This window comes from Entelurus aequoreus, linkage group LG04 (genome assembly GCF_033978785.1).
Source record: "Entelurus aequoreus isolate RoL-2023_Sb linkage group LG04, RoL_Eaeq_v1.1, whole genome shotgun sequence".
Lineage (NCBI taxonomy): Eukaryota > Metazoa > Chordata > Actinopteri > Syngnathiformes > Syngnathidae > Entelurus > Entelurus aequoreus.
The window spans coordinates 64,604,975-64,626,851 of NC_084734.1; the positions used below are offsets into that span (position 1 = coordinate 64,604,975).

Genomic DNA, 21,877 nt, shown 5'->3' on the forward strand with positions numbered 1-21,877 from the left:
GACGTACAAAGAAAAAAAATACTTACTGTTGGACAAGGGTTGGCTCAAATAAGCTTGGCTTCTTACCTTCTCCTTTTTTGGACTTGTTGGATTGTTTGAGTGCATGTACGCTTGTTTATTGTGCTGAACCTTTTTAACATGATCCGGATGCATTGTGTTACAGTGGTACCTCAACTAAAGAGTGGCCCAAATTGCGAGTGTTTTCAGATAAGAGTTGTCTCTCGGCTAATTGTCATGCTTTAAGTTGCAAGCAAACATTTGAGCTACAATCATCCCTGCCATTAGTTGGCGTCGCAAATGTCACATCTGACCAAAACATCTGGTCTTACTCGCTAACATTAACTTATAGCTAGGGATCGACATAACTTTGTTCTTCCAAGCATTGGAAGGAAGAAAGTGAGTTTGATAAACAGTGCTGAGAATAAGTGGATGATATTTATTGAATAAAGAAAAAAATCATTAAAAACATGACCTAGTTGTGTAATCAACCTTGGTCTACCAGTTGGTGTGAATCACTTCTGGTCTGCACCCAAATAGTCTAACGACAGCTAAGAATGTTCAAACGGTGGCTATTTTTTAAAATTTATTTTATCATTATTTATTTTTCTTTGATGCGCCTGAAAGAGTGGCAGCACATCCCAGTAGCTCCTCTGACTTCCTTTATTTTACTTTATTTTTGGTAATATTCTCAACTTTTATTGCTTTTTTTATCACTTATATTTTCCATAAACCACTAATTATGGTTCTTGGGCACTTTTGATTTCAGGAACAATTTCCCTTGTGGATCACTACAGTTTGCCTAAGTCTAAGTTTATCCATGGAAATATGGAAAAGCGGTTCATGCATGTGTTTGATGGAGAAGCAGCTGCAATGAGATATCACGGACGTCCTCTCCCCGAGACAAATTCTGTTCAAGATTATTACAATATTTTATAAAACAACTGTAGTTGTTAGTTCCACATTCTATTGTATTGTTTTTCATGCCATATTTTCCCCTAAAAGTTTTTTGTTTTTCCCCCCCAAAAAGTACTGTATATGATATACCAAATTATGCTGTTTTGGGGGGGAGTTACTAGGGCTGCGAATCTTTGGGTGTCCCACGATTCGATTCAATATCGATTCTTGGGGTCACAATTCGTTTCATAATCGATTTTTTCCGATTCAAAAGGATTCTCTATTCATTCATCCATCCATCCATCCATTTTCTACCGCTTATTCCCTTCGGGGTCGCGGGGGGTGCTGGAGCCTATCTCAGCTACAATCGGGCGGAAGGCGGGGTGCACCCTGGACAAGTCGCCATCTCATTGCAGGGCCAACACAGATAGACAGACAACATTCACAGTCACATTCACACACTAGGGCCAATTTAGTGTTGCAAATCAGCCTATCCCCAGGTCTATTCATTCAATACATAGGATTTCAGCAGGATCTACCCCAGTCTGCTGACATGCAAGCAGAGTAGTAGATTTTTGTATAAAGATTTTATAATTGTAAAGGACAATGTTTTATCAACTGATTGCAATAATGTACTTTTTTTTAATTAAATGAACCAAAAATATGACTTATTTTATCTTTGTGAAAATATTGGACACAGTGTGTTGTTAAGCTTATGAGATGTGATGCAAGTGTAAGCCACTGTGACACTATTGTTCTTTTTTTAAATTTTTATATAAATGTCTAATGATAATGTCAATGAGGGATTTTTAATCACTGCTATGTTGAAATTGTAACTAATATTGATACTGTTGTTGATAATATTCATTTTTGTTTCACTACTTTTGGTTTGTTCTGTGTCGTGTTTGTGTCTCCTCTCAATTGCTCTGTTATTTGCAGTTCTGAGTGTTGCTGGGTCGGGTTTGGTTTTGGAATTGGATTGCATTGTTATGGTATTGCTGTGTATTGTTTTGTTGGATTGATTAATTAAGAAAAAAAAAAAAGGAAAAAATAAAATCTAATAAATAAAAATCGATTTTTTAAAAATGAGAATCGATTCTGAATCGCACAACGTGAGAATCGCGATTCGAATTCAAATCGATTTTTTCCCACACCCATAGAGGCTACCATGAATTGATTAACGTGGACCCCGACTTAAACAAGTTGAAAAACTTATTCGGGTGTTACCATTTAGTGGTCAAGTGTACGGAATATGTACTGTACTGTGCAATCTACTAATAAAAGTTTCAGTCAATCAATCAATGGTGGGGCTAACTCGTTTTTCTGTGATTTATTCTGATTCTAGTCATGATTAACAATATACAATGACAAAATCATTCAAGGCTCTTGAAATAATTAAAAGTAAATGGCAAAAAAAAACCTTGATATTTTTTCGATATCAAAATCTGCAGTACATGCGGGTTGAGTCGATGGGTCGTTGGGTCGTTTTTCTGTGATTTATTCTGATTCTAGTCATGAGTAACAATATAAAGACAAAATCATTCATTCATTGAAATAGTTAAAAGTAAATGGCAAAAAAAAAACCTTGGTATTGTTTCGATATCAAAATCTGCAGTATCGACCCAACCCAAGTGTGGGTTGGGTCGATGATGAATGCCTTCACTTCCTGCTTGCGTGTTAAGATTGAGCGTGGTGATTGGCTGCTCCTCGCTGGGTGGGCGGTCCTACAGCTCAGCTCGCTCAGCTCTGGTTACAGTCAGGCTGGAGCGGCGGTAGTGAGAGCTTTGTGGACGCGACCAAAGAAACTCACCGGCATGGACGCAAGCGGCCGGATTGTGAGGCACTGAATGAGCTCACCTCACCTTGGAACATTGCTTTGTCTTCCTACCAAAACGTAGAAACTAGTCCTTTTTACCCCTTTTTTTTAACAGCTTAATTTTAAAGCACTGACCACGCAGCGTGTCCGAGTTGGAGCACCTATCCCCCGGCGGGAGCGCACGCCGAGCAGTCCCTGGATCCCGGAGGGATTTTTACCACAAAAACTCACTTCCGCATTCTTTAAAAAAAAAAAAAGCATCTTAGTGGAAAGAAAGAGATGATTTGGACATTTTGGAGCCCCACTTGGACTTGATGGATGAATGTGGATGCAGCGACAGGTACCAGCAGAAGCACCTGGTTGTGTGCCTCGCCATCCCGTAAACGTTCCAAATCATTATAGTTAGATTTTCTTGATTGTGCGTCAGCCGCAGGTCATCCAAGGCACTTGTCAGCCTCACCCCATCAAACACCGAGGGTTCAACCAAGGACATACCGGGCCTGGACTCGAGCTGAAGTTGTCCACAAGGACATGTACGTGGTACCGAGCTCACATGCTCCCGACTGACCGACGCTCAATTGTCTCACCGGCCCGAAGCGCACGTAAAAGTCTGCCCCTAACCTCCTCGGTTCCCACTTGTGTGTGCACATTCAGCAGCATGGCGGGACTCGCTTGTTGGAAGTATTACCTCTGGATCTTTATCTTCATGTGTAGAACGGTGCTACTTTCGGCCAAATCCCTGGAGACCATCATTTGGGGCTCGCAAAATCCCAAGTAAGTGTCTTGTTTCATTGGCCAAAATTGGATTGGGTGTGTGCGTAATGGTAATGGGCCACTGACATTAGCAGAAACTTACCAAGTCAATGTGTGCGAAAAGCTTACTTTAAATGCTAAAGTAAAATGTACTTTTTTGTGTTGATTAATTCCAACCCCACACACTTTCATACTATAAACTACACTTCACTGGTGGCCTCATGATAAATGACCCCTAGCCATTTACAACATGCACCTTTTACACGCCACATTTAGTACGTTTTGGCTAATGTGAAAAGCTTACTTTAAATGCTAAAGTAAAATGTACCTTTTGTGTTGATTAATTCCCCCCCACACACTTTTGATTGATTTATTGAAACTTGTATTTGTAGATTGCACAGTACAGTACATATTCCGTACAATTGACCACTAAATAGTAACACCCGAATAAGTTTTTCAACTTGTTTAAGTCGGGGACCAAATTAATCAATTCATACTATAAACAACACCTCACTGGTGGCCCCCACGATAAATGACCCCTAGCCATTTACAACACGCCACATTTACGACGCTTTGGCTAAAATCAGTAGTTTTCCACTCATTTCCATTGATTGATTGATTGAGAAGTTTATTGACATCTTAAAGAATTGAACCCATGTAATGCTTTAAAAAGGCAAATGGATGGCACAAAAAGCCAAAAGGCTTGTTTCCATTGTGGTCCATTAAATGTTCATCACATTTGATACATTCAATAATAAGAGGTATATAACCTGTTACATGTATATAAAAAATTACGTTAAAAAATGTATAAATTATGTACATATACACAGTATACATGTCAGGTGATTTGAAAAACAATATATACCAAAAATGGGGGAGTATATATACTATGTACAGTACATGTACATGAATCCTAGCAGTGTATTGAAAGGAATGCAGTGTTAAGGTGCAGCCCAGTTGAATCGAGTCTGGTCACAGGCGACCTGACCTGAGAAGCCCGCTTTGCACCCTTCCAACATTTACCCACAGAAATGTGCGAAGCTTTGGTAGCAGGGGGAATAAGTGTTTTAAACGCTTGCGAGCTGAATTTGCGCTTGGATCCAGGTTGACATTCTGGTCATCAAATCAGGGGTTAGGTTCTTAGAAGCAAGCTGCTGGGAAAAGGTCCTATTATTCCCATCAAAACAAGCAGTGTGAGCCCAGACTGCTTATAATAAAATACATTCTGGTAGCAATTATCACCCTCTCAGACTGCTGCATTTGTGGGGTGTTGGATCGCACACACATAAGCAGGGAAATTAAGTCAAGAAAAAAAACAAAAATAGCCTCCTGTATTTGCTTGGAGTGCTGACCTTCAACAGCGAGTGAGGCCAGACATGCTTAGTTAGAAGTAGAATTGATTTATCCCCCAAATGTCACATGTCGTAGGAGCTTGTTGTGCAGTCAGTGGGTAGAAGTATTGTCGCCATGTTCTTATTTATACATGCGGTGTAAGTACATAATGTGTGTGTATATATGGTCAGACACTAATGGCCACTACGGCCCATCAGCTTTTATTTGACCATGACTCCGAAAGCGTCGTCAGATAGACATACTGCAGATAAACACACCGAAAAAACCCCTCAGCTGCTTGTAGACTAATAAAAAACAGTGTGACATTTATTGCATTTATTGATTTATTGTTGATGTCACCTGAAGGGAATATCTTCAAAAGTTGCCATGATGCTTTAGGGAGTGGAAGATTATTCCTCCATCTGTTTTCTCTACTGTGCTCAATGTCAATTCCCCACGCCGGCCGAATATTTCATAAAGTTCACAGCGGAACAATAAGGCGCTCGGCAAAAGTGTTCTCTCCAATCTAATTATCCTGCTGCTGTGCGCTTTGAAAACAATAGACAATTATCTTGCCGTTTGCAGGCTTGGCAATAACAAGAGACAAACCTGTTTTTCTCCTGAAACGTATCCGTCAGCAGTGCCGTATGATGAGAGTACTTGTACAGCAATCAGCATTGTTTTAAAAATAATAAATTCACCGATATGTCAGGGCCTAGATTGCACAAGAGCAACTTTATAATACTGTACACTATCCGGTGACTTATCTCGATTTATGTTGTCTTAATTCCTGTTCCCCAGTTTGGGGAGAACTGCTGCCTCAGCTCATAAATTAACATAGCCCTCTGCTCGCACACTGTGACTGTACCACATAGACACCAAATATAACAATACCAGCACCCCCCCACAGGCCATGAGTTATGAGCCCAAGTATAGGAAAGCAGCCGAGTTGGCACACTCGGGAGTTTTTTTTAAAATTTTATTTAGGTGTGTGTCTGTGTTTATGTTCACATCCCGACGGCTGCACCATTATTTATAGATTTAAATGGGTGGGAGTTATAATTATGGCACCGGTCTTATCAATAACTGAAGTTTACCTAATTGATTTCTCTCCAGCGTGCCTGAACTGCAAATATACATCACAACAGAAGTGCATTTTGGGAAAGGGTCAAACAAAGTTTTGCTTCATGATAGGGATGGTTAATGGATTACTATTATGTGGAAATTGGCACTCAGCAACATAGGGTTGGAGTTGGGGGTTAAATCACCAAAATGATTCCTGGGCGCGGCGCCGCTGCTGCCCACTGCTCCCCAAGGGGATGGGACAAATGCAGAGGACAAATTTCACCACATCTAGTGTGTGTGTGACAATCATTGGTACTTTAATCTTTAATCTTAAAAAATTCATTGTTGGCAAAATGTAGTGCACTGCTTGGGGGCAGCCAGCAGAGGCACCGTTGAGTCACTCAACTAATTTCTGCCTTAACAAAGAACAACATGAACTATGATGGCAACTCCATGCGCCAGCAGTATAAATGCTCATGTCATTTTAAGAACGACTAAAAAAAATGTTATGCAGATATTTAAAGACACATATTTGTTTTATTATTAGATATTAGTAGGGCTGTCTTCGACTAAGGGTTTTCATGGTTGACTGATGTTAAATTTTGTCCATGGTCAAATAAAAAACAGAAACAGATTGTGATGATATCCATCATCCATTTTCTACTGCTTGTATTTACTGTAAATTCCAGACTTTAAGCCGCTACTTTTTTCCTTTGAATCCTGCAGCTTTTAAGACGTAGCGGCTAATTTATAATTTTTTCTTTGCTGATGGCAATATAATAAATAATTTAATACAAAAAAACAAGCAACAACACTTTGCTGTGGCACCATTTTTTGGACTATTTTGCTCACCTTTCATTTATTGGTAGTGCTTTTCTGTTTTTTCAAATGTAGCGCTGTTCAGTCTTTTAGTCGTCCATAGCGTTTCAACTCGTATAGATTCTACATTCATCACTCCAAGCAACGTTTGTAAGTTTTACAGTTTAACTAAAACTGTGCATACTTACTAAACCGTCCCATGTGTGATGTCTGTAGGAGTGTTTTCATGCATATTTTTATGTGCTATCGCAATGTATTGACGCTAGGATCATTAGCATGAACTAATATGCTAACACGTTTACGAGTGTTTGTGTTAGTATTATTAACCAACAACAGCATTATATTTGTATTGTTTTAGTTTCACAAAATTTTCAGTAAACTCACCAAGACGTCACTGCAGAGTTATTAAAGGCCTACTGAAATGATTTTTTTTATTTAAACGGGAATAGCAGATCCATTCTATGTGTCATACTTGATCATTTTGCCATATTTTTGCTGAAAGGATTTAGTAGAGAAAATCGACGATAAAGTTCGCAACTTTTGCTAGCTGATAAAAAAAAGCCTTGCCTGTACCGGAAGTAGCGTGACGTCACAGGAGCTAGTATTCCTCACAATTCCCCATTGTTTACAATGGAGCGAGAGAGATTCGGACCGAGAAAGTGATGATTACCCCATTAATTTGAGCGAGGATGAAAGATTCGTAGATGAGGAACGTTACAGTGAAGGACTTGAGAGACAGTGATGGACGTATCTTTTTTCGCTCTGACCGTAACTTAGGTACAAGCTGGCTCATTGGATTCCACACTCTCCTTTTTTTATTGTGGATCACGGATTTGTATTTTAAACCACCTCGGATATTATATCCTCTTGAAAATGAGAGTCGAGAACGCGAAGTGGACATTCAGTGCCTTTTATCTCCACGACAATGCATCGGCGAAATGCTTTAGCTACGAGCTAACGTGATAGCATCGTGCTTTAACTGCATATAGAAACAAAAAAATAAACCCCTGACTGGAAGGATAGATAGAAAATCAACAATACTATTAAACCGTGGACATGTAAATACACGGTTAATGCTTTCCAGGCTGGCGAAGGTTAACAATGTTGTGCTAACGACGCCATTGAAGCTAACTTAGCAACTTAGCAACGGGACCTCACAGAGCTATGCTAAAAACATTAGCTCTCCACCTACGCCAGCCAGCCCTCATCTACTCATCAACACCCGTGCTCACCTGCGTTCCAGCGATCGGCAGAAGGACGAAGGACTTCACCCGATGCGTTTGGCGGCCCGGAGACGTAGGAAGTCAAGGTGAGGTCGGCGGCTAGCGCGGCTAGCGCGGCTAGCGCGGCTAGCGCTCCAACAAAGTCCTCCTGGTTGTGTTGCTGTAGTCCGCTGCTAATACACCGATCCCACCTACAACTGTCTTCTTTGCAGCCTTCATTGTTCATTAAACAAATTGCAAAAGATGTCCAGAATACTGTGGAATTATGAAATGAAAACAGAGCTTTTTGTATAGGATTCTACGGGTACCATAACTTCCGTTACTCTGACTTCGTCACACGCATACGTCATCATACCGCGACGTTTCAGCCGGATATTTCCCGGGAAGTTTTAAATGTCACTTTATAAGTTAACCCGGCCGTATTGGCATGTGTTGCAATGTTAAGATTTCATCATTGATATATAAACTATCAGACTGCGTGGTCGGTAGTAGTGGGTTTCAGTAGGCCTTTAAGTCCTTTTAGCTGATTGGAGAGCTAGCTTCCGCAGCTATTGGGTTCATGGCGATAACTTCTGTTTTGTTTGATCAGCCGTTTTACTGCCATGTTACAGGCACTGTTTGGAAACAATTAAGGTATGTAAATAAACATTTGCAGAATCTTACTGTGTAAATAACTCATGTTGCAACGTATGCATCTGCGGCTCCTGTGCAGCTAATATAAGGAAAAATATTTTAGTGGGTGCGGCTTGTATCCCGGTGCGCTGTATAGTTCGTAAAATAGGGTAGTAGTGTTTGCTGACTGGTCACAAGATGTCACAAGGATGTAGATATAGCCGTTTTGGTGATGCTTCAAAAGTTAATTAGATAAACTGATAAAATGAATATTTTTCTTAATTGACGTGAAAAATACAGATCTCATTTGCAACTTTTTCCACCTTAAAGAAAAAGGCTAAACCACCCTGATAAACAAATAAACACAGTAGTGATTGGATAGTTCAGTTAGGCACTCTGTCTAATGCTGCGCCGAGAAGACATCAAACTTGAATAAATGGAGGAAGTAAACGTTGTAAGAAAGTTTCGGTTTGTGAACCTGTCAGTTGGAGAACTGTGGGGAAGTATTAATGCTTAAGCGAAGTAGTAGAAGTAGGGCTGGGCGGTATACCTGTATTAAAGGTATATTTTAAAAAGAGATATATTTTTGAAACATTACAGCCATACCGCTATCTTCTGATGTGCCTTTGTTACAGCCGTTCCCTTTAGTTCAACCCTGGCCCTTGCATGTTTACTTTAGCTTCTTTGACGCCGAAGAAGCAAACAAACCATAACAAACTTTTCAAAAAAATATGGCGGCTCGCCGGCTGCCGTGATGCAATGCTTTGGTCAGCAACTGCATTTGGCTATTGGTGAGTGACTACAGCTTTATTTAAACATACACCAATTTTCTTGAGAACCTATATCTCTCCTTGTAGCAAATGTTTTACTAATCTCTGTTTATATTGTTCAGTTCAGTTAGCAACTTAGCTCCTCTATGCTGCTAGGTGTGTCAAATGTTTAGCTACTCCTCCATTTAAAGTGCCTCTCTCCATAGCCCTTGCGGACCAACCTAGTGCAACAGCTGGGTGGCTGAAGAGTAGTTTCAAACTGAACAGCCAGCGGCCTTTACCGCCGTGAGCGAGTAGAAGCTCCATCTATCCCCGCTTATAAGCGTAAAGCTTTAAATCTAACGTTAATGAACAAAATTAACAAAAACTTATTTGACATAATAACGACAAACTAACTACTTTATAAGAATAAACAACATGTTACGTTATTACTTACAACAAAAATTATCTTGAGTACTCTCAACACAGGTTTTTAGCCATAAAACACTTAGGCAAACTTAAGCACTTTGCACGTTTTGTGTAACTACCGTTCAAGAGTTTGGGGTCACATTGAAATGTCCTTATTTTTGAAGGAAAAGCACTGTACTTTTCAATGAAGATAACTTTAAACTAGTCTTAACTTTAAAGAAATACACTCTATACATTACTAATGTGGTAAATTACTATTCTAGCTGCAAATGTCTGGTTTTTGGTGCAATATCTACATAGGTGTATAGAGGCCCATTTCCAGCAACTATCACTCCAGTGTTCTAATGGTACAATGTGTTTGCTCATTGGCTCAGAAGGTTAATTGATGATTAGAAAACCCTTGGGCAATCATGTTCACACATCTGAAAACAGTTTAGCTCGTTACAGAAGCCACAAAACTGACCTTCCTTTGAGCAGATTGAGTTTCTGGAGCATCACATTTGTGGGGTCAATTAAACGCTCAAAATGGCCAGAAAAAGACAACTTTCATCTGAAACTCGACAGTCTATTCTTGTTCTTAGAAATTAAGGCTATTCCACAAAATTGTTTGGGTGACCCCAAACTTTTGAACGGTAGTGTATACCGTGTATCGCCATTCGGCCTAAAAATATTGGAATGTGAGTTTTAGTCCAGATCGCCCAGCCCTAGGTGGAAACTGCATCTCTGGGGCGACGTGTCCAATTTATAGCGAGTCCCACCATTGCCGACTGCGGTATTCGGCTGACCAGGCAAGCTCAGTGTCTGACAACGGTGTGTCCCAACAAGCCTTACATCCCCCATGTAGAAACATCTGTCCAACACTATTAGTATACAATTCCTTCAAAGTAGCGACCACTATGAGGAAGGCTGAAGTGATAGCCGAAACTGTATCCAGGTTAGGCTTATCTCTTTGTAAAAACTATTTGTCTGCACTCAATAATCTTTCATTAATATTTAAAGAAGACGCGATGAATGCAATATGTCTCAACACACACGCTGTACAAAGGAGCCTCAGCAGGTGCTGAACTCGACTGATGATTTGACTGTGAGGTTGATAGTCGAATTAGACTCCTTCGAATCGAATTGTGGAATCTTTCAACTATTTGAAGACAGCCCTAGTTATTAGTATAAATATTCTTGTTACATTATGCCTTTAATACATTTTTCATTCTTGCTATTTTTTTGTTCATTTTAATTCTACCATGGCCCGCAAGCCGTAATTTGGACACCCCTGGTTTACGTATTTCCCCCGTGAAGACGATGTGTTACCGAACGATGTAAGAGCGTCTCCAGGCCCTGTCTTCATAGTAATATGGCAAGTCTTGCTACTGGAGTTCTACGCTGGGCTGCACGCTTGAGGTGTTATGCATGCTTCCACAGCTCAACTTTCATGGAAATGGCACTTCCTGTCTTTCATTTTTAATGCGAACCTCTTGGTAATTCGGTACACCTCTGAAACGTACCGAACCAAAGGCCATACAAAGAAATCTGAAACCGAATACCTTTACTGTTACATTTTTAGTATCTAGACGGGACTGAATATGCAAAGTTGCTAAGTCGAAAATACTGGTCCCTCCTGCTACACCTTCTTATTCTCTGGCAGACTATTTGCATATCAGCTGTGTTAAGAAGCGTTACAATGCATTCCATCACCTAACAAGTAACGCCAAAACTAGTTGTGGCGGTCCAAATGTATTCGCGGCATGTATGGGAAACACTGCCAATAGTTTCTTTTTAATTTTCCCCACAGTTGAACAAGGAAATATAGTCAAATGCCCTTCTTGTTGTAGAATAATTCACTCAGAAGAAGGTTAGATACATCAACATCTTGACTGATGAAAAAACCCTCAACAAAAACATTATAACATTTGATCAGAGTAAATCCGATTTAGTTCTCATTTAGCTGAGTGGAATTACGCCTGAAAATGTCACTTTGTTATGACTGATCACGTCCTGTCGCTGAAGCGCTTAAAGCAATGCACGCACACACACGCAAACACACTCACACAAACTTGCACACAGTGCGCTGAAGAATGCTGCAGTGACGCCAATTTAATGATAATCAGACAAGGTTGCAATGAGTGGCTCCTGCACGTCCTCTAGTGTTACCCTCCCTAGCTAATATTTACCTCATGACCCGCAGTCATCACGGCCGTGTTTGCAGCGGCTCAGGAGACAAACACCACGACGGGAGAGGCTGGGAAACATTCTTGCTCACCTCTGAAATAATAAAGCGAGACAACTGCTGCGGGCTGGCCAAGAGTCTGGTGCACTGATGTTGAACTCACATTTTGCTGAGGCTTGGAAACATGATTTTTGGCCACTGACTCTCCTTTGGAAGGCCACAAAACAAGAAAGGAGTATATGAGAGGTTTTTGTGTTGATAAAGGTCAACAACAGCCTCTCTTGCAGTGGTTCTCTTTGTATTGTTGCTGTATATTGACCTTAGCTGTCTGACTCGCAATTTAACAGTTGACTGCGTTGGTTTAGAACAGTGTTTTTCAACCACTATGTGAGATACAGTTTGGTGTGCTGTGGGAGATGATCTAATTTCACCTATTTGGGTTACAAATATTTTTTGCAAACCAGTAATTATAGTCTGCAAATTATGGGTTGTTGTTGAGTGTCTGTGCTGTCTAGAGTTCGGCAGAGTAACCATGTAATACTCTTCCATATCAGTAGGTGGCAGCCGGTAGCAAATGACTTTGTAGATGTCAGAAACAGCGGGAGGCAGCTTGCTGGTAAAAAGGTATCTAATGCTTAAACAAAAACAAAACAAAAGGTGAGTGCCCCTAAGAAAAAGCAATGAAGCTTAGGGATGGCTATGCAGAACGAAACTAAAACTGAATTGGCTACAAAGTAAACAAAAACAGAATGCTGGACGACAGCAAAGACTTACTATGGAGCAAAGACGGCGTCCACAATGTACATCTGAACATGACATGACAATCAACAATGTCCTCACAAAGAAGGATAAAAACAACTGAAATATTCTTGATTGCTAAAACAAAGTAGATGCGGGAAATATCGCTCAAAGGAAGACCTGAAACTGCTACAGGAAAATACCAAAAAAAAAGAAAAAAGCCACCAAAATAGGAGCGCAAAATAAGAACTAAAACACTACACACAGGAAAACAGCAAAAAACTCAAAATAAGTCCCGGCGTGATGTGACAGGTCGTGACAGTACACCTACTTTGAGACAAGAGCTATATTGATGCATGGTTGGTTATGGTTTGAATTCATATCCAACAATTAAGACTTTTTACTGTCAACTGAGTTTCGTTTTTTAATGATTTTTGCTGGTGGTGTCCCTTTTTGATTTTTTCAACGCAGAAAATGTGCCTTGGCTCAAAAAAGGTTGAAAAACATTTTGAACAACAAGGTTTTGAACATTCATTAGTTTTGATGATTAATCTGGATTTGATTAGCACTGCTCTTTAACATAAAGACAATCACTTTGATAAAAACAGTTTTATAAGTTTTATTTTACCTAATTCGAGTTCCAGTTTTGCTTTTATGATGAACAAGATAAGGTGAAGGGGAAAATATTTTTACAATAAGGTAATTAGTTTTATAGAAGCCTCTTGTCTTATCTTTGCTTTTATAAACCTCTTCTTAACAAAGCAAAATGTTTAAAGCCACATTGAGAAACCTTTGACTTGAGCTAATCGCTGTTCGGAATGCTCCTCGGTACTGACATTTAAGATATAGCAAAAACTTCAGGCGGAGCTTTAAAAAGACAAAAAAAAAACCTTGCATGGGTAAAAGCAGAAACTGCCACAACCCGTTAAACAAGAGGTGGAAGCGACTGCAGCACAAGGAACAGGATTTGGTTGCTTGCACGGAGCGCTCCCCTCTGCTGCTCACTGCTGAGAGGGTCAGAGGCCTGCTTGGCCCCTTTATCCCTGCGATATGCACCTTAGCCCCCCCACCTCCCTCTTTAGACTCTGATTGTGTTTCCCTCTGATAGAGATCTTATTACATGCAGAGAGGACTTAGAGCCTGAGCCTCATTCCAAGAGCTGGAGAGAGAGACTCTGACCAATAAGAAATACTTGTGCAAAGCAACTGGTGCTCGCCGCTGCAAATGCACCCTGTGTCTCAGTATGACGACAGCTGCGTTCGCTTTTATGTGCGTGCACTTCTGTGTCGACATGTCTGTTGTTTCAGGGCCGCGTAACGACACAGACACCTGGGCTCAGAAAAGAGTAGCAGCTCCTAAGGATATTTCGGGGAAAAATGTTTTCTTTTTCCCTCATGGCCTCAATTCAGATGGAGTCACTTTATCCGCTGGTGGTTTGGCTGCCGCATCACTGAAAACTGATCATACTGTTTTTTTGTCCTATTGATGAATCATTTCTGTTTATTCAAGCAGTTGCACATTCCCAGTTCAGCCCCGTCCTGTGAAATGAGTTGCAAATGCATCTCATTTAAGGCTTTTTTCCCCGCAAAAAATCCTTCCTCTGTGCATACTCCATGTGTTCCCACCCGGCCGACGTGACGTGAACTACAGTTGGTTTGCTTTGAAGGCATATTATAGGACTGATTCACAACTGGAACAACAGCTGAATGTAATAAGTGACTCAGAAAGACAGAGTTCCACTGGAATAGCAACATTAATTACTTGATGGACAGAACATTAATTGTCATGATCAAGGAACCAAAATTGCTGTCATTCATATAAACATGAATTACATCGCAGTTATTTTTTATTTCCCACCAGACCGGGTTGTCTTGTTGGTCTTTTGGATTATCATGTGAACAAACATTACCTCCAGGATGCAACAGTCTTTGAAAAGTAACTTTATACATTCAACTCTTAAAGAGACTTGCTTTGTAAAAGCCTTGTTAAACTTTATCAACATATTTTTTGTATTTTCTGTTTGTTGTACACAATGTCTATTCCTGTTTTTGGCCTTTTGTTAAGTCACAAACTATAACTGCAAAATTATCATGGTTATCATTATTACCGCGGTGTGGTTGAATGTGCTCAAAAAGTACTTTGAAATCTTTTGACCAAGTTTAAACTTTTTTTTTTTTTAAATAAATAGACACACTGTTAGAAAACCCACCATTTTGCATGTTTTGTGTGTCTTATGCTTCTATAGTATTTTAATCTCTGTATTTTATCTGTTTTAATAGCTAAGTTTGTATTGTTTTAAATATTGGTTTGTAATGTTACACTTAAAGATTATTTTAGAAATCAATGTGACTTTTGGGGAAAATAGTTGAAATACACATTTTTTTTTCCAATGACCTACATTATTTCTTCTAATAAATGCGCATGCCATCAAAATTGCACTTTTATGGGAGTGTCATTATACTTAGATGAAAAAAGTCAAAAAGTAAAAAACAAAACAGTGTAGCCATGGAATAGATAACGATACAGATAGCGATAAATTGAGTGACGATGTATTTAAAAATTTAACATATGTACATTTGAAAAGTTATTCACTGGAGGAGTGGTGTTTGATTTTTGTATTTTTGTTAGAATTAACATGCAAGACTGTAGAAGCTAACATGTCCTCACATGTGTCTGAATAAAACATGTGTTATGGGAGTAATAAACAAATAAGATGTTAGCTGCCAAAATTGACTTTTACCCTGTTTCTGCTTTTTTGCCTCTCTTAAATAGTCAGGATAATTTCTGGTAACATGCTGCATCATTGATGTAGTATTATTGTGAAATGCCAGCGGTGTTTGACAGTGTAAACATTTCACCATAATGTCTGTCCTTTTCCGTTTTAAATTATCGCTAAATCTCTCATCTTCTCTGAGCTCTTTGCTGTCTTTCCACTTTGTTGTTTTTTCTGAGCCATCTCTTTCTATCGGCACTCCACCAGTCCTGGCCTCCTTCCCACACACATAAGCCACATTACCGGCAGCGCAAGCTAGATAGGCGCACTGCTCTAGTGTGCGCTGGAGCAATACAATTTCCACATATTTTACTCATTAAACGAATCACTGAAGCAAAAAAATACAAATCGATGCTTTTTTCTAATCAAATTAATTGATTTAATTGATGAATCGTTGCAGCCCTAATTATTATTATTTATTATTTCCAGCGGGCGTTGTGGCGTCCTATTCTGCTCAGTGGTCCTTGAACACACCGTAAAAACCCTTTGGTCTCGTATAGAACATTCACTTTGTTCTCAGAGAGCACAGCGGGTTGTACGCAATTAAATATCTTAGTTGCTCAGACAGCAATGTGTTTATACAAGTTTAAATTTGGGTATGCCTTTTCTTAATGGGGTGAACGTTAATGGCGCTTGTTTGTTTGTTAGCTTTCAAGCTAGCGAGCCGGCACCAGTCAGTCTGTTAGTTTATCAATTAATTGAAAAAAGAATTTTTTTGAGATCCCACTTTTCTTTTTTCCTTTTTTTTTTTTTTGCCTCATCTTCAGTGAATGAAAATGAGTAATTTGAGATACTGATGCCGTGTCAAATAAATGGGACTGGCAAAGATGATGACATCCAAAACTTCTGGTGGCCTAATACTAATTTTTCTTCAGTTACATTGTTTTTATATTTTCACGAGAAGCCAAATTCAAAATCATAATTTGATCAGTTGTCCAGCCTTAGGCTAACATGCAAGTAAATCCTGCTGCAAGTAAAACTAATGATTCATAAACGCCAAGTTGACAACTGTAAAATAACATCCTCAATTAAAGCTGATATTATCGGTGAGTGTGGTGATGGTGGTGCTGTTAAAATATTAAATCTGAAGAGCACTTTTGTATTGCCAAGGTATTGTATTGCCATTATGACATTATGAATGTAGTTGCCACACCGACCATTATAGAAAGTCCAAGCACTTTTAGGTTAGCTGTAGAATTTCACACATAAAACTACACCTCAGCTCTTTACAATACAGCACACTATTTAAAGGTATAATTACCATAAAAAAATGGCAATTTAATTTAATTGCACTGTGAAGACTAAAATCGCTCCAATTCCTGCTACTGTGCAAGTTCACACTAGTGCTAAAAAACATAAAGGCTGCATGTGAAAGGGGCAAGTGTAAGCTTATGGCAGCAAATGAGGGCTATTGTTCTTTGTTCAGCCACAGTGGAACATTAAGGAAGTGTGAGGAGTGTGCCAGTGTGCCCCTGTGAAAGTGTTGAGGAAGAGTGTGGAGTGCTTTAACAGTGGCTGTCTTACAGGCTGTTAGCGAGTGGCCTTCATTAGATGGAAGTCTGGCTGGCAGCGACCAGGAGGAAGTTCCCATCAGCCTCTGCTGTGCCAATCACCGGCATGCATGGCCCCAGGAAAATCTTCCTCAAGAATTTCTGCTTGTCTCCTTGCCTGCGCTTCAGCTGAATTAATTGAAAATGGTATGCAGAGTTACAGGAAGTAGGGAGAAAGTTGAATGGGCAAAGTCGGGCTTTTGTTTGCCATTTTACTTCTTTTAGAGCAGATGAAAATGAAGGGGATTAAGCAGGAGAGGAAAGCAAGCTAATATAGAGCGTTGAAACACAGCCCTCGGCTCAACCGCACATCCTTTCAGTCCAGCGTACAGCTCCCAGATTACTTCCATGTGTCAGTGCGAGGTGGAAGGCGAGGGAATAAAGAAGAAGGGGGACACGGGGAGAGAAGTTGAGCGATTGAAAAGCGAGCAGCTTTGGATTGCCGGAGATCAGCGCCGGTGTTGGACAGTGGAACGGATCTGTGTGACAGCCATCTCTAAAACCATTACCCCTGCGACTCCAACTGGGGAACTCGTAACCTCCTCGTTCGGACTGACTTCATCCACTTTCTCACAGAGCCCCTGTGTGCAGCTGAGGCAGACCTCATCAGAAGCGGGTCCAGACGGCAGGGCAGGGCCGGCAACCTTTAAGACGTCATGACTTGTCATATAGGCATGCATGCAGTTTGTGGCACCGCAAAGTCTTTAGTGGGGACACTGGAATTTACTGCGCTTGAACTTGGGGGAAGGGGAACCACACCAAGGACGTAATGGAAGGAATAGAACTACTGCATTAAATGTTTTCATAATGATGCCATTTATACTGTATGTTACTAAAACGTAAATAAAAGACAAAAAACCTTTTTTAACTTTCTAATGCAAGAAACTATAGTTAGTAACTTGGTGTAACCTTACTTCAAGGCAGTGCAACCCTGTGATTTCACCCAGTCAGTCAGCACTGGGAAGTAATGACACTAATGCAAAAGCTCAAATTAAATACAATGAAAAACATATACAAACTTATCATTGCTCTAAATATAGTAGTGATGGTAACACATTTTGAAAACAAGTACACATATAGTCATTACCTGGCCACGGATTTTTCATTTAACACATTAATTAAAAAAGCTGATTAATACATCAATACTCAAATATGTGTAAAATTGTAAATTCCTCGAATTATTTTCCAATCATTAATTTTATACAGGCATCATTATTTGCACAAGTCAAATCAAAGCAGTACTCGATTTCTTTGTGTATTCGCTTTAGCATTGCCTGATCAATGATAGCACAGTGATCTTTTGTTTCATGGTGTTGATGACTTGTGCCAATTCTTCTTGTAGTTTAACAGTGTCTATATTTGTTCAATATGTCATACCTTTAACATAAACCCAATAGAAATAAGTTCAGGAGAGTGATTTCTGGCAAACAAGGTGCACGGAATTGGGCAATCCCTTTTAATCAACACAACATATTCTATCAACAACAACACATTTTATGAATACATCTCATCAAATGCTTTCATAATATTTTTGAAACATTTTTTCAAGTTAAACTACTCTATTTTAGTGGACTGCGCAAACATGTCGAGGCTCATGGAGAGAAATATGGCAGCATTGGTATTCCAATCGATCAGCCATTGATCATTAAAGCCCAATTTCCTTGGAAACGTACGTGATCGCCAGATGCCAATAAATGCCTTTTAATGCTGATCACAAAAACAATCGCTTATAACTCATGCACCTAAGTCCGACTGTTGACAGACGTGGCTACAGGTATCAGCTACTGCTAACTGTGCTAATTGTGCGCGTAGGTCCATAAACATTGCAGAGCGGCTTCTCCTAGTTAATTTCACCTTTATTGCGGCAAATACACTTCATTTCTTAAAAAGTAATATTATCACTATAGGGGACTTGAAAAAGAGGCCAAAAATGCGACACATCCAGCAAAATAGCAGCAGGGACAAGAGAAAATGCTAACGCTAGAAGCAGCTATTAACAAGAATTTAACAAGTAAATTAATAATAGTCTAGAGCACAAGTGTCAAACCCAAGGCCCGGGGGGGCCACATTTGGACCACCACACCATTTTATATGGCCAGCAAAAGCAAGGTTGCCAAGCCTGCTCAGTGGCCTTGTGGTTAGAGTGTCCGTCCTGAGATTCGTAGGTCGTGAGTTCAAACCCCAGCCGAGTCATACCAAAGACTATAAAAATGGGACCTCTTACATCCCTGCTTGGCACTCAGCATCAAGGGTTGGAATTGGGGGTTAAATCACCAAAATGATTCCCGAGCTCGGCCACCGCTGCTGCCCACTGCTCCCCTCACCTTCAAGGGGGTGGAACAAGGGGATGGGTCAAATGCAGAAGGTAATTTCACCACACCTAGTGTGTGTGTGACTATCAGTGGTACTTTAACTTTTTTCAGGAAATGACAAGAGTGAGACTTTGGTGGCGTGATGCGTTTGAAACATTTTTGGCCTTTTTTTTTTTTACCACTGATTTAACCTGTTTTAACATCAATTTATACCTTAAGACTGATGTCCTCACCTCCAGCAGCTCTCCCTGCCTAATGCTAGTCTTAACTAACCAGAAATTAGAAATGAATATCATTTCCACTATCATCTCTGCTGTCTCTTCTGTCTCATCCTCTGCATGTGTTCTCAATTTGTATCGCTTCTACATCTCTATCCTCTGATCTCTTTTGATCCTCAAGTGATGCCAACTCCTCAGTAAGGAATGTCGCTATTGGCTGTCATCAAAGTTGCTATAAAAGTTGATGGATTACATCATTGGCTCATTTGCATAATTGGTTACAAAGGACGGTATAGGAAAGGAATTACGTGGTGGGAGAGAAAAAATTAGTTAAAAAAAAGGCAAAAATCATGCAGCTGAGATAGGCTCCAGCACCCCCCGCGACTCCAAAAGGGACAAGCGGTAGAAAATGGATGGATGGATGGATGATTAGAATTGTAAATGAATTTTCTTCTGTTGATTCTTAGTTTAGTTGTGTTTTTTTGGTTTTACATCATTGAATGTAAGCCTATCAAATTTGATCAAAAGACTAAAGGGTTGTGATATTCACGGATAAACTAAATCCATTGACTCGCCATGTTATGAACAACAGGTTTATTTTTATTTGAAGCGTGACAATGATGAAAGATTTACATTAACCTCACTCTGTAAACCAAGGCAGAAACCGCGGCAGCTTTGCACGGAGTGGGTGTGCCTCACCTCTCTGCTCAGAATGAATGGAATGGAACTTTATTGTCATTGCACTTGAAAGTACAACGAAATGTGCTTTCAGTACAATCTGTTTAAGAGCAGACATTCAGTAGACAGGAGGAAAGGCTCAGCTGCTGCTTGTATGTTGAGGACATAGGAGTGATACACGCTTTCATGTCTCCAAAATATGAATTATTATTATCAAATAATGCAACAAATATACTATCATAAATTTTGAAAAAATAAAAATAAATTTAACTAAATACCTAAATATCTACTTGACTTATATTATCCATCAAATTGTACACTATAACTATGGCACCAAATTGTGCAGTAAAAAACTGGTAGCTCATTTGCCATAATTTAAAAAATACAGTAAGGCTGTAAGAAAACACTACATTTTACGGTAAAATTCCGGCAATGGAGGTGCAAGTTTTTTACTGCAAGTGCTACAGATTTTTTTGCACAGTGCACGTAAAAATAAATAAATAATTAAACGCGTAGGCAATTATGTGATATAATAATGAAGCGACTCCTTATACATTCATATTCAAATACTATTCAGTTACAAGCGGCCCTCTGAGGGCAGCCATAATTGCGATGTGGTCCTCAATGAAAACGAGTTTGACACCCCTGGTCTGGAGAGACGATGATATTAAAGCAACTGCTGTGCTCTGTTTGTGTGTCTGTTGTGTGCCGACAAAACATGAAAGGTGGGCGGCTCCATAAATCGATGGTGTTGATACCAAGGATATCAGTGTAGTGATATTTTTTTTATTTTCACAGAATCCGTTTTTTGGTCGTCTTTGTTAATGTTTACAAATTCAGGGAATAAGTCCCTGGACTAGGGACTTATACCAGTACTAGTATAGTATTGCGGTACTAATGAATCAAAAACGGTACTATACTCTGTTTGAAAAGTACCGGTTCCGAATTGAATTTAATTTTTTTTAACGGGCAAGAAGGTGCGCCGTCTCGTCATGACATTGCTGGTTTTCGAGCAGAGGAGCATGTCCGGCAGCGCACAATCACGGAGTACTTACAAGCAGACAAGGTGTGTAGACAGAAAAGGGAGAACGGACACATTTTGGCCTAAAAACTGACGATAAAGGTGAAGCTATAACATTGAAACGCAGCTCTACAAGAGGTGCTTTAAACATGGCTAGCTAGCTAGCAGCTAAAATTCATCCGCAGTCGGCAGTGTTTTAGCTACGTCTAAATCACTAATCCTCGCCTCCATGGCGATGAATAAAGTAGGTTTCTTACAAGTATCATCCCTGCAGCACGAGGAATCGCTAAACATGCTTCATTACACACTTTAGGAGGATGTGATAGCTCACCGGCGTCCCCGCTAACAAAAGCTAGCGTGCCTGAATGTAAACAAATGGTGGATCCACACCTGACATCCAATGTAATGATATCAAGTACAAGAGCGTATCTAGTCGATACTACTATGATTACATCTATATTTTTTATCGTCACAAAATCTTATATTATTAAATCATATTATGTTTTTAAACTCAGGAAATACGTCCCTGGACACATGAGGACTTTGAATATGACCAATGTATGATCCTGTAATGACTTGGTATCGGATCGATACCTAAATTTGTGGTATCATCCAAAACTAATGTAAAGTATCCAAACAACAGAAGATTGGGAAAGAGACACAATATGTTACTGCATACGTTAGCAGACAAATTAGGAGCCTTTGTTTGTTTAATTACTACTAAAAGACAA

The 21,877-nt window shown here is 39.7% G+C and overlaps 1 protein-coding gene across 1 annotated transcript in view; it reads left to right on the forward strand.

The window, feature by feature from the left end:
* Positions 1-2,666: 2,666 nt before the first annotated feature.
* LOC133648935 (ephrin-B1-like) overlaps positions 2,667-21,877 on the forward strand; it is a 130,007-nt gene continuing 110,796 nt past the window's right edge. The window contains exon 1 of the mRNA XM_062045491.1: positions 2,667-3,484. Within this exon, the coding sequence (XP_061901475.1) occupies positions 3,264-3,484 (221 nt within the window). The 5' untranslated portion in view covers positions 2,667-3,263. The remainder of the gene's footprint in view (positions 3,485-21,877) is intronic.